The following is an 11,846-nucleotide window of genomic DNA, read 5'->3' on the forward strand; positions in this document are numbered from 1 at the left end:
CAACATTTTTATAAGTTTTTATAGAAAAAATTATTACTTGTTATAATCATTTACAAAAAAGTTATAAAGTTGTTTTATATTTTTGAGTACAATGTTTTAAACTTGGGTTATAATATTTTAAATTGTTTTTATATTTTGACATAATTTTTATACAATTGTTTTTAAATCAAATATTTGTAGACATTTTTTTTTAAAAGTTCTTATTTATTTTACATTCTCATATATTTTTTATAACTATGATAAAATCCTTTCAAAATATTCTTTTACAATATGTTTAAAATGTTTTATAATTTTTTTCTGTATTTTTCATAACATTTAAAAGTACTTTCATTAAAGATAAGTTATAAGAAGTGTAAAAAAAGTTAAAAAAAAAAAGAAAATATAAAACAAGTTTATAACATTTTATTAAAAAAGCTATATTGTTTTAAAAATTATCATTAAAAGGAAAATGATTATAATTATAACCCACTTTTAAATGTTGTATTAAAAAATATAAAATAACTCTATAAAGTTACTAAAATATATTGTTTATTAATTATCACCAACAATTTCTAACAAAATAATCCAATGAGGGACTAAAAAGCAACCTTTTCAAACTTGTAGTACTTCTTTGTAATATTAAGTCATCAAAAAAACCAAAGGGTAAATTACACCATTCGTCCCTCGTACATGTGTCCAAAAGCACGTTTAGTCCCTATTTTAAAAAATTAACTCGGACCATCCTTTATATCATAGAAAGGTGCATGCTTCATCCCTCGTTAGATTAAATTTGCATGTTTCATCCCCTGTGAGACTTGAAATGACCAAAATGTCCTTTGCAATTTCTTTTTCATTTATTTTTAATAGTTTTGATTATTTTTAGTTATTAAAAAATATTTAAATTAAAGTTATGGGTCCACCAAACACTTTTACATGTTATTTCTCTTTTTTTTTGAAGAACACTAAACCACCACCCTCATCGGAAATCTGCAGCACCATCGAAAACTTGCACAACCACCACCACCAGAAATCTGCTCTCAACTCACCCCACCCCCTTCGAACACCACCTATCACCGCTCAATCATCACTACCAGAAAACCCAAAAAATATATAAAAAAAAACCAATTATTATGCAAACAATCCATAATTAGGGCAAAATCAAAATGGGGAAGACATTGTTCTTCTCCAACCAGACGTCGTCGTCCCCTCCACCTCCGACCAGACTTCGCTAAACCACTCTGTCTCTTTCTTCATCTCTAAACTAGACGTCTCCTGCACCACCACCTAGAAGACTTCGAAGAGACGATCTCTAGCATTCATATCGGCGGAGTGCAGATCCACGAAGTGCAAATCCATGGATTACAACGTCAGTGGCTTGCGGGGGAAGACGGTGGTGGATTGAGGCAACACATGGAGGATTTTATTTCAGTTCCGGAAAACCGATCTCCTTGATCTCCTCTTTCTCTTCTTCTTCCTCTCATCGATTTTGTTTCCATCACTTTCTTTCTCCCTCTGATCGGTGGGTTTAGAGGAGAAAGAGGGATAAATTTTCTACTGGAAACCACCCTAAACACCAACATCTCTGTTGGATATGAAACTCCCATCTGAAACACAGATTTGAACCGCCACCAGCTTCTTTCTCTCTCTACTGTTGCTTTTGTTCTACATCATCCATTGAGGGTGGATGGTTTCATGATCTCGTCGGAGTATTTCAGGGGCGCCGATCATTAGAGAGGAAGATGAATAGGTGAGAGAGAAGGATAGAATCTGGGGAAGGGAAAGGAGGGGTGGGTGGGTTTGGACAGAATATTTTTTTATTTTTTATTTTTTGTATTAATTTAAACTGATAAATAAATTAAAAAACAAATTATTAAGGGCAAAATTGTCATTTTATGTCAATAGGGACTAAGCGTGCAAGAAAAAACAAAACCAAGGACGGTCCGAGTTAATTTTTAAAAATAGGGACTAAACGTGCTTTGGGCACATGCATTAGGGACGAATGGTGTAATTTACCAAAACCAAACCTAAAATACTCGCCCCAAAAGCCCAGCTGCAACAAACTCCATCACTCCGCAGGTAGCTTTTGCACTCACTTTTTTTCGAACTACTCGTCTCAATCGCTCCATTTTCGTCCACATCATATCAGCAACATCTCTTCATCTTGATCTTCACCTTCGGATTCAATAACAAGCAAGGTAATTTCAATCTGTCAATTCGCCATTCGTTTTTTCGATCATTTAAACTACAACTATTACTATTTAGGGTTTTTCTTTCACCCGACGAGTTATTAATTGCATATTATTCCTGGTAGTTTCTCGTTCCTGTAAGATTCTCAGTGTGGTTGTTAATATATTCGCATTATCAGCATTGCGCTGTTACTGTTCTTAATTCCGCAGTTTGCATTTACATTTTTCTTCAGATTGTAATGAAATTCCTGTATACAGTAATAGTTGTTGGATCTAGTGTGATATCGGCTGTATTTTCATAAGTTGATTGATCGGGGTAACTACCTGTCTATGCCTCTTCTTTTATGCATTAGTTCTATTCAAAATGCTGAATTAATCTAACGAGTAATTCAAACAAAGACTAGAAAACAAGGAGTAGAATAAGGAGAAGCTATGTGAAACACAAATAAATCGCTAAAAGTCTAAAACTTTCATAGATAGCCATTGATAATTGATTGAATCATAAGCAACAATTTTTTCGTATCCAATACAGATGCCAAAATATAACATGAACCAAATGCCCCAATCTAGATGTATACCTGTTACTTAGTTGGATCTAAACCTTATTTTACCCAAACATTCAAGAAACATTCCCTTGTTTTCATCAAGAAACCAACCAGTTTTAAAAAAGTCCCAATTTTTCACTTAATCTAGAACCCAATCTGACTCACACTCAACTTACAATGATATGTGGAAGACTTATCTTGCTTTATTTATTAATCACATAATCTATTTGCTACATTATTTATTTACTCATTAACTTACCTATGAGATTCATAGTACTACATTTCTCAACTTACCTAATAACAATCAAGATCTCAGTTATTACACAATACAAGGATTCATTTTCTTTTTGTCCATTTTATAAAAAATTTACTAATAGAATTTTTTTTTCATGGTAATTAGAATAATGTCAACACAAAGTGAAGCTCCTTCAACAACTCCAAGTGTACAAGTGGTTGGGAATGCCTTTGTTGAGCAGTATTACCATATACTCCACCACTCTCCAGACATGGTTCATAAATTTTATCAGGAGTCGAGTTTTATAAGCCGCCCTGATGAAGATGGTGTAATGATAACTGTGACTACCATGAAAGTAAGTTTTTTTATTTAAAAAAAACATTTTACTTTCCTTTTTGGATGAAAGTTATAAGTTTTATGGGATAATGTCAGTAAATAGTAACCAAGTTTTAAATTTGTTCCACCTAAGTACCTTAGATTTTTGGTGATGACGTGGCGATGACTTGTTGCTGATGTGGAAATGGAACTATGACTTGGCAGACTTGGTTACTTTTGAATGAAATTGTTTCAATATGTTTGCCATGTCATAGGTCCACATCATTATCATTAAAAGTCAAAGTTTATAAAAATTGAAACAAAAAAGATACAAAATTTCACAAGAATGAAAATAAAAACTGAGTTTTTTGGTAAAAATATGACAACCATATAGAATTGCATAATGAAATACCTAAACTACCCTTACCTTGATTTTTATAGTTTTCCAAAGTTTTCTACATTTCTAAAATGGAAAATGAAAACTCCTCCAGTTTCAACCAAACACGTTTTTTTTTTTTTTTTTTTTTTTTTTTTTTTTTTTTTTTTTTAAATGTTCATTGAAAACTAAAACTAAAAACTCAACTCTATTTTCCAAAAACGTTTTTTTAGAAAAATGAAAACAATTTTCCACAACCAAACACACCTTATACTTTCGATTTTGTTTGTGAAAAATTGTATGTGATGATGTGGCGATGACTTGTTGTGTTGCTGATGTGGAAATGGAACTATGACTTTGCATGCTTGGTTACTATTGAATGAAATTGTTTCAATACGTTTGCCACATCATCGGCCCACATCATCATCACTAAAAGTCAAAAATTACAAAAGTTTATAAACGTTGAAACAAAAAAGATACAAAATTTCACAAGAATGTAAAAAAAAAATACTCAGTAAAGTGAAATTTTACATTCTTGTTAAATTTTGTATCCTAAATTACCCTTACCCCTGATATAAAATTGCATAATCAAATACCTAAATTACCCTTACAAGTTACCCCTGATATAAAAAAACTCAAAGTTGAGTGATTTAGGATACAAAATTTCAAAAGAATGTAAAATTTCCCTCAAATTTTGTATCCTAAATTACCCTTGTCAGGACTCGAGACCAAAATCAATGTTACATGTTTTAGATTTTAGAATTGCATATTATTATGAAATACCTAAACTACCCTTACCCCTGATATAAAATTTGTTTATAATAATGATCAGGGAATAAATGAGAAAATATGTTCATTGGATTACACTGCTTACAAGGCAGAAATAAAGACTGCTGACACTCAAGAATCTTATAAAGATGGAGTGATTGTTTTAGTAACTGGATGTTTAATAAAAAAGGAGGATAATCAAAGAAAGAAATTCATACAAAGTTTCTTTCTTGCCCCTCAAGACAAGGGCTATTTCGTCTTTAATGATGTTTTCAGATATGTTGATGAAATCAAATCATTGGATGATAATAATAATAATCATTTGGTGCTGGTTGAAGGAATAGATGATAACCAAACATTACCCTTGATCCAAGGTGCATCTTTTTTTTTTTTTTCTTATATATTTTATTTTCCATTCATTTAATTAATAGACAAAGTTGCAAAAATGGTCCCTGTGGTTGTCAAAGTTATGTGGTTTTGGTCCAAAAATGTTTTGTGCTGCAAAAGTGGTCCAATTTTGGATACCTTGTGTGTTTTTGGTCAAAAATGTGAACTTTAACAGCTTGGATGTTGACTTTTTTAAAGTGACAATTTTACCCTCAGGGACCATTTCTGCCACCAAACTACAAGGACCATTTCTGCATCTTTTCTTTTTAATTTTATTTATAAAGAAAATATGCAGAAATGGTCCCTAGGGGTAAAATTGTCATTTTAAAAAAGTTAACAGTCAAACTGTTAAAGTTAACAATTTTGGACCAAAAACGCACAAGGTATCCAAAATTGGACCTCTTTTGCATCACAAAACATTTTTGGACCAAAACCACATAGTTTTGATAACAACAGGGACCATTTTTGCAATTTTGTCTAATCAATATTTAGATTTAGAATAATAAGATTTGTCAACTCATGCTAATATTTTGGTGTGGTTTTAGTCCTTGGCTGACATTAAATGACTGTTTTACCCTTGTTTTTTTTCCTTCTGTTTTGTTTATTGTTTATAGTTTTATAAAATGAAATGGGCTCACCATATCACACCCTTTTCTAAATTTAAAAAAGAGTGGATTACATTTTTGGTCCCTGAGTATAGTTGATTTTTACAATTTTGGTCACAAAAGGTTTTCTCTTACAATTTTGGTCTTTATTTGAGGTTCTTGTAACGTTATTGGTTCTTTTTCCAAGTAAAATGATATTTTTGTTCCTTGGGTTTAGCTGATTTTTTCAATTTTGGTCCCAAATATGAAATATATAGTCATTTTACGTGGAACAAGGACCAAAAATGTTACAAAAACATCATATAAGGACCAAATTTGCAAGAAAAAACTTTTTTGGGACCAAATTTGAGTTTTTCACATCTATGTTTGGCGACCAAAAAGTTAATTTACTCAACAAAATTATAAAGAATAGACAAAACATAAAAAAGTTAAAAAATTCACACAAGGGTAAGATTGTCATTTTACGTCTCAGGACCAAAATCAAACCATAGGAGAACTCATTTGGACTCAATCTGCACAGATTAGACCAAAGCACGACTCCATGAGGACGATTTTTGTAGTTTACCATTCAGATTTATCTTTGAGTAAATTACAAATTTGGTCCCTGTGTTTTACTTAAAATTGCAAATTTTGCTCCAATTTTTTAAATCTTTCTAAAGCCATCCAAAAAAACCTTATAATTCGTGTTTTTCCCGATTAAACCTCAAATTAATTTTTTGCCTGAAAAAGACCTTGTATATCTTTTCATTTTTTTCCAAAAAAGCCCTCAACTTTGTATTTTTTCCCGAAAAAACACTCAACCTTCTAAATACTTCCAAATAAACCCTCAACCTTTTCGAAAAAAACCCTCACATTTTAGAATTATTTTTTTGGAAAAAAAATGCAAAAAGGTCCGGATCAGAAAAGATAAAAAAAATTACAAAGTCTTTTTCATCAAAAATAATAACTCGAGGTTTAATCCAGAAAAAACACAAAACATAAGGTTTTTTTTCAGATTAACCATTAAGTTTACATATTATTGCAGATTTAGTCCCTCTGACAACGATATGCAAATCTAAAATCGGACTCAACTCGACCAAATCCACAAAAACAAAATGCAAATTCAAAAAATGGACCAAACTTGTGATTTTCAGTAAACCACAGGGACCAGATTAGAAATTCAAAATTTCTAATATTTACTTGAAATTGCCTATTTCCAGATCCTCCTTCTCAAGCTCTTGATAAAGAAGTGGAAAATATTGTGGAAGAAACACAAACACAATCACAATCACAATCACAAGATGTTTTGGAAATTGAAAATAACGAAATACAATCACAATCACAATCACAAATACATCCACCTCCGATTATTGAAGAATCAATTTCTTCAATAATTCCTGTGGAAGATGCTCCAAAAATGTCGTATGCATCAATTTTAAGTTCACAAATGAAAAGGAATAATAACAAACCTTATGTTCCTTCTAATAACAATAACAATAATAATACTTTGAAGGCAACTCCTACAAAAATCGAAAATAAAATAGTTGCTGACGTGGCACAAGGTCACCCTCACTCCCCCGAAGTCTCAACTCCTCCTCCACCTGTCGCGTCCAGTAGCATTAGCTCTCCTCGTAGTCATGATGAAGGTGTTTTTTATTTTTCATTTTTTACTTTTTTTAATTTTTATTATTGTTATTAATATTTGTGGTTTTTTTATATAGGTGATGGTTATTCGGTTTATGTAAGGAATTTGCCTCTAAATGCAACAGTGTCTCAACTTGAGATTGAATTTAATAAATTTGGGCCTATTAAACCAGGAGGTATTCAAGTTAGAAGTAACAAGGTTTGTTAATATATTTTTTTAATCAATATTCAGTGTAAATTAATATCATAGTATATATATATATATATATATATATATATATATATATATATATATATTTTCTTTAATGGGTATATAAATAAATATATTTTTTATTTGGCATTTGACCAGCAGCTGGGATTCTGTTTTGGGTTCATTGAATTTCAAGATTTCAATTCCATGCAAAACGCAATTCAGGTTTTTTTTTTTTTTTCTTATTATATTTTTTAAATTACAATTAAAATATATATATTTTTAAAAATAAATAGCCTACTAATTAAAATAACTGATCCAGAATTCTCCTGTTGTCATTGGTGATCGAGAAGCTGTAGTGGAGATAAAAAGAACCACAACTCGAGGTTTGTTTTGTTTGGTTTTGTAAAGAGTAAATTACACGAATGGTCCCTATGGTTTAGGGTAATTTGTGCATTTGGTCCCTAACTTATTTTTTTAACTCGGAAGGTCCTTACTGTTTGTTTTTGTTACACGTTTGGTCCCTGTCTTACATAAAAAGACTATTTTTCCCTCGATTTTTTAACTTATTTAAATAAACACACCCTCAACCCTATCCCACTCATCTTATCTTTCCTACCCCACCATTTTTTTCTATTTAAATAATAGTCTTTTTAGGTAAGGACCAAGCACGTAACAAAAACAAACGGTAGGTTCCGAGTTAAAAAAATAAATTAGGGACCAAACGTGCAAATTAACCCAAACCATAGGGACCATTCGTGTAGTTTACTCTTTTGTAAATAATTTTATAAAAAGAACAAATTACTGAAATCATCCCTGTAGTTTGTGAAAAATTACGCGTTTGGTCCCTAAGTCTTTTTTTGCACCCGGACCGTCCCTACAGAGTCCGTATAGTTTGATTTTATTGTGTTGTTGGTCTTTGTCCAATATAAAAAGACACTTTTGCCCTTTCTCATTTGTTTTTCAATTATTTTTATTATTGGTTTTATGTTTATTATTAAAAGAATCAATCAAAATAAAATAAAATGGGCCCCACCATCCAAAACCCACCTTCCTAAATCCCATTGGCTCTTGGAGAACGTAAGGGGTGTTTTTATTTTATTTTATTATTAATAAACATAAAACTAATAAAAATAACTGAAAAATAAATGAGAAAGAGCAAAAGGGTCATTTTATGTTGGAAAGGGACAAACAACGCAATGAAATTATACTATAGGGACGGTCTGAGTGCAAAAAGAAACTTAGGGACAAACGTGTACTTTTTCACAAACCATAGGGACGATTTTAGTAATTTGTTATTTTATAAATAATATATATTTTTTACACAGTTGGGGCGGGGCGTGGGCGGTTTCCGGCGGGGCGAGGTGGTTTCCGGGGCGATAGTTTCCGGGGACGTGGCGGCGGAAGCTTTAATGGCGGTGGTGGACGAGGGTACGGTAGAAGTGATTATGGTGGTGGGCGTGGTGAGTTTTCCGGGCGTGGAAGAGGCGGACGTGGTGGAGATGGTTATCAGCAAGGCGGCAGGAGAGGCGGCAGAAGAGGTGGCTCAGCCCAGTACGTGTCCACCGCTTGATTAAAACTGTTTTTATTTCCGGTGATTTGTTTTATTGGTAGAAGGTTAGTAAAAGTCGGTGAAACTAAAACTAATTTAATGACCAAAACAAAAGCAAAAAAAAATGTTTATTTCGTGTTAGTTTCAGGTATTCTTTCTAACATAATTTGTTTTAGGTTGGTTTTTTTTTTTTGTTTCACAGGGGTGAAAAGTGTAATTTTGCAAATTTTACTAAATTCACCGTTGCTCTCTTGTCATTTTTTTTTTTTTTTTTTGTGCTTTTAGGTTTTTTGAAGTAGTGAGAAAGTAGTCGAATTAAAATGAATCAAAAATAAATATGAATCAACAAGTTAAATAAAAAAAATAATTTTCGAGCCATGTATATGTAAAAGGAAGATTCCCGACATCACAATTTAAGATATTAGTTAGCTATGCAATTAATTTCAATATATTTGAAATTCAAAATCAAATAACCTGCTTTTTAAAAAAACACCGAAGTAACCTTTTGAGGTTGTCTTCAGACTATTCACAGAAAAAAATAACATCATTGGCATAAATCAAATGTGAGATGGTGGGATCATTGTTGGAGAGAGGTATAAAAAAAAGGGTTTTATGCAGAAATTTTGATAAAAGCTTTAACTTTTGTTCGAATAAAAAAACATGATTATCAATAAAAATAAGATTTTTTTTAGTTTGAGCAAAAGATTAAATAATTATGAATTTTCTGTTCAATTTATTTTAGGATTTTTTTTTTATTTTTTTTCTAAATTTTCCTAAAATTATAAAAATTTTCAGCATAAAACCCTAATTAGAAAATGTGAGAATGGATTCCCTTACATCATTCCCTTGGAAAGAGGAAATTCATTTGTTGGAGACCCATTAAAATGAATTGAAGCTCGGTCGGAACGAAGGAAGTTATTCATCCAACCCCTCCATCCAAAATTCATTTATTGCATTAGAGAATCAAGGAATTCTCAATATAGAGAATCAAAAGCTTTGTTAAGGTCAACCTTCAAAAGCATCTTTTTTTTTCATGGTTTTAGCCCACACACAAATATCATTGATAAAAGGAACATCAAGGACGAATCGAATCTCCGCATAGGACTGTTGTTTTACACTTATTACAAATCTATTATTTTTTTAGTCCAAAAGAAGCTTAGAGATCACCTTGTTGAAACAACCTAAGACTAATGGTATAAAAGTCTTTCATTCCCTTTGGGTCTCTATTCTTAGAATAACTAAGATGAAAGATGAAAGTTTAATAAGAACTAATTTTGATTTGCCCCGTTACCCCAAAGTTTTTGATTGCTTTCAAAAGTTCTGAATAATTTTGTAACAAACTATTTTGATTATATAGTTGAAGTACGTCAAAGTTAAATAAGAACGGATTCTGTAAACAAACTACTAGAGCAATGATTGTAGGGTTAAATACATGGAATCCAATTAATAAGAACGTACCTTATGTTTTTCTGAAAAAGTCGGTTTTACCCTCTGGCGGGTTTTTGGTTCGTTTATGCCGCAGACTTGTCTCAATTTTTGCATTAATTCCAAATAGTCGGTTGCTAGAGGGTTTACCAGTTACCCCTTGCACTGTAGCCACTTTATTGAGACCACGTGGCAACTTTGTTGAGTAGCTTATCCAAAAGAAGAAAGTAACACCGTTTGGAAGATGTTAGACATAGAGATCCACACCCTGTCGCTAAAACATCATCTCACTCGCAGTAAATTGTATCTTCTACTGAGAAAAATCTTGGGTTATTGGGAGGGATTCAACACGAAATCTGAGTATTTGAAGAAGATTAGGTCTACACTGTTGGTAACGTTGTTCAAGCTGAAAGAATTTGGGTGATCATCACATTGAGTTGTTCAACCTGTAAGTCACTCAAATCCATGATTAAAGCAGTTATCTACTTAAAATTCTTCAAGTTTGTTTGTAAAATCTGTTTGATTTTGTAGGTAACTGCAATGGCTTAATCATATGATGTTTACAAAGACATCTTCGCTAGTATAGACGAGCCATAGACTAAATGAGATGGATTTTGAGCTCCATGGTATTTATATGGATCATGAACCAGAGGAGGAGTTCGTGACTTCACTTGATAAATGTAGGGACGTCTTGTCAATGTTCTACTTAGCGATGAAAACTTAAGGAATTCAAGTATGGCTGATGAAATCAGAGCACAAGTTTATTGTCCTAATGAATCGCAAAGTGATGAAGAAGCTGACAAAGAGGTAGTGAAGAATAAATACAGAATTCATGATCCAAACACACCATGGGACAAGATGGAACCTAAGGTAGGTGATATGTTTGAGTCTCCTACATAGCTTAAGTTTTGTATTCAAAATTATAGGGCGTCAAATGGATATTAGATATACTTTAAAAAATGTGATAGAATAAGTGTAACACCCGATTCAAAGTACTTTTCAGTTTAGACCCTTGGTGTGTTAATGTTTTGCAGAATTGGTCCCTAAGGGGCAGATTTGCCAACTTCATAAAAGTTGGAGTATTTTGGGCGTATTGGCTCGTTTCTTGATAGCGAATCTTAACCATGTAAGCGGGGCGTACGTGCAGTACGCATGGCGTACGTAGGCCTGGGACAAACCCTAATTTTTTTGGGGTTGTGCCCTATTTAAGCATCTTAAACTCATCTCTTGGCCATTTTACACCAGCCTCCATATCTTCTAGACCCTAATCTCGCCTTTAGCCTTTGTTTAGTGCTTTTGAGCTCTTGTGAAGAATTTTGGTGTGTTCTTGTGCATTTTGAAGTGGTAGAAGGAGATTGAAGACTCATTCCTTGGAGTGGAGCTTATAGATCCTGAGTTAGCATCTTCATTTCGATCCATTTGAGGTATAAAGTTATTAGCTTGACAACTCCTTGTGTAGATCTAGTTTGGGTTTGTTTATGCCGTATGCATAAAACTACAAGCTTTATGGTGTATCTTAACCTATGCATGTGTTAAGACCTTTGTTAAACTCTTTTTAAGCTCTTGAGCCCCATTAAGCCATGCATGCACGTAAAGTTGCCAACTTTACGTGATAAGTCATCTTTAAGGATAAGATTTGAGATTTTGGATGAAGGACTTA

General features: G+C 32.4%; 1 protein-coding gene across 2 annotated transcripts; it reads left to right on the top strand.

The window, feature by feature from the left end:
• Window positions 1-2,022: 2,022 nt before the first annotated feature.
• LOC145093306 (nuclear transport factor 2-like) lies at window positions 2,023-9,027 on the top strand. Of its 2 annotated transcripts, none has more exons than XM_079031403.1 (8): window positions 2,023-2,174; window positions 3,111-3,300; window positions 4,469-4,778; window positions 6,596-7,021; window positions 7,097-7,218; window positions 7,369-7,434; window positions 7,532-7,595; window positions 8,538-9,027. In XM_079031403.1, the coding sequence occupies exons 2-8, from the start codon at window positions 3,115-3,117 to the stop codon at window positions 8,780-8,782; spliced, it is 1,419 nt and encodes a 472-aa protein (XP_078887529.1). In that variant the 5' UTR covers window positions 2,023-2,174; window positions 3,111-3,114; the 3' UTR covers window positions 8,783-9,027. The 2 variants fall into 2 exon arrangements, with proteins under 2 accessions (XP_078887529.1, XP_078887530.1); XM_079031404.1 differs by having other exon boundaries at window positions 7,372-7,434.
• The last annotated feature ends 2,819 nt before the right edge of the window (window positions 9,028-11,846 follow it).

The sequence above is a fragment of the Lactuca serriola genome, chromosome 3 (genome assembly GCF_051521515.1).
Source record: "Lactuca serriola cultivar US96UC23 chromosome 3, Lser_US96UC23_V15, whole genome shotgun sequence".
NCBI lineage: Eukaryota > Viridiplantae > Streptophyta > Magnoliopsida > Asterales > Asteraceae > Lactuca > Lactuca serriola.

Coding starts and splice junctions, on each gene's coding strand:
- LOC145093306 (XM_079031403.1), top strand. CDS start 3,115: ATGTCAACACAAAGTGAAGCTCCTTCAACAACTCCAAGTGTACAAGTG. Junction 7,022..7,096: donor TCCTCGTAGTCATGATGAAG/GTGTTTTTTATT, acceptor TTTTTTATATAG/GTGATGGTTATTCGGTTTAT. Junction 7,219..7,368: donor TTCAAGTTAGAAGTAACAAG/GTTTGTTAATAT, acceptor GCATTTGACCAG/CAGCTGGGATTCTGTTTTGG.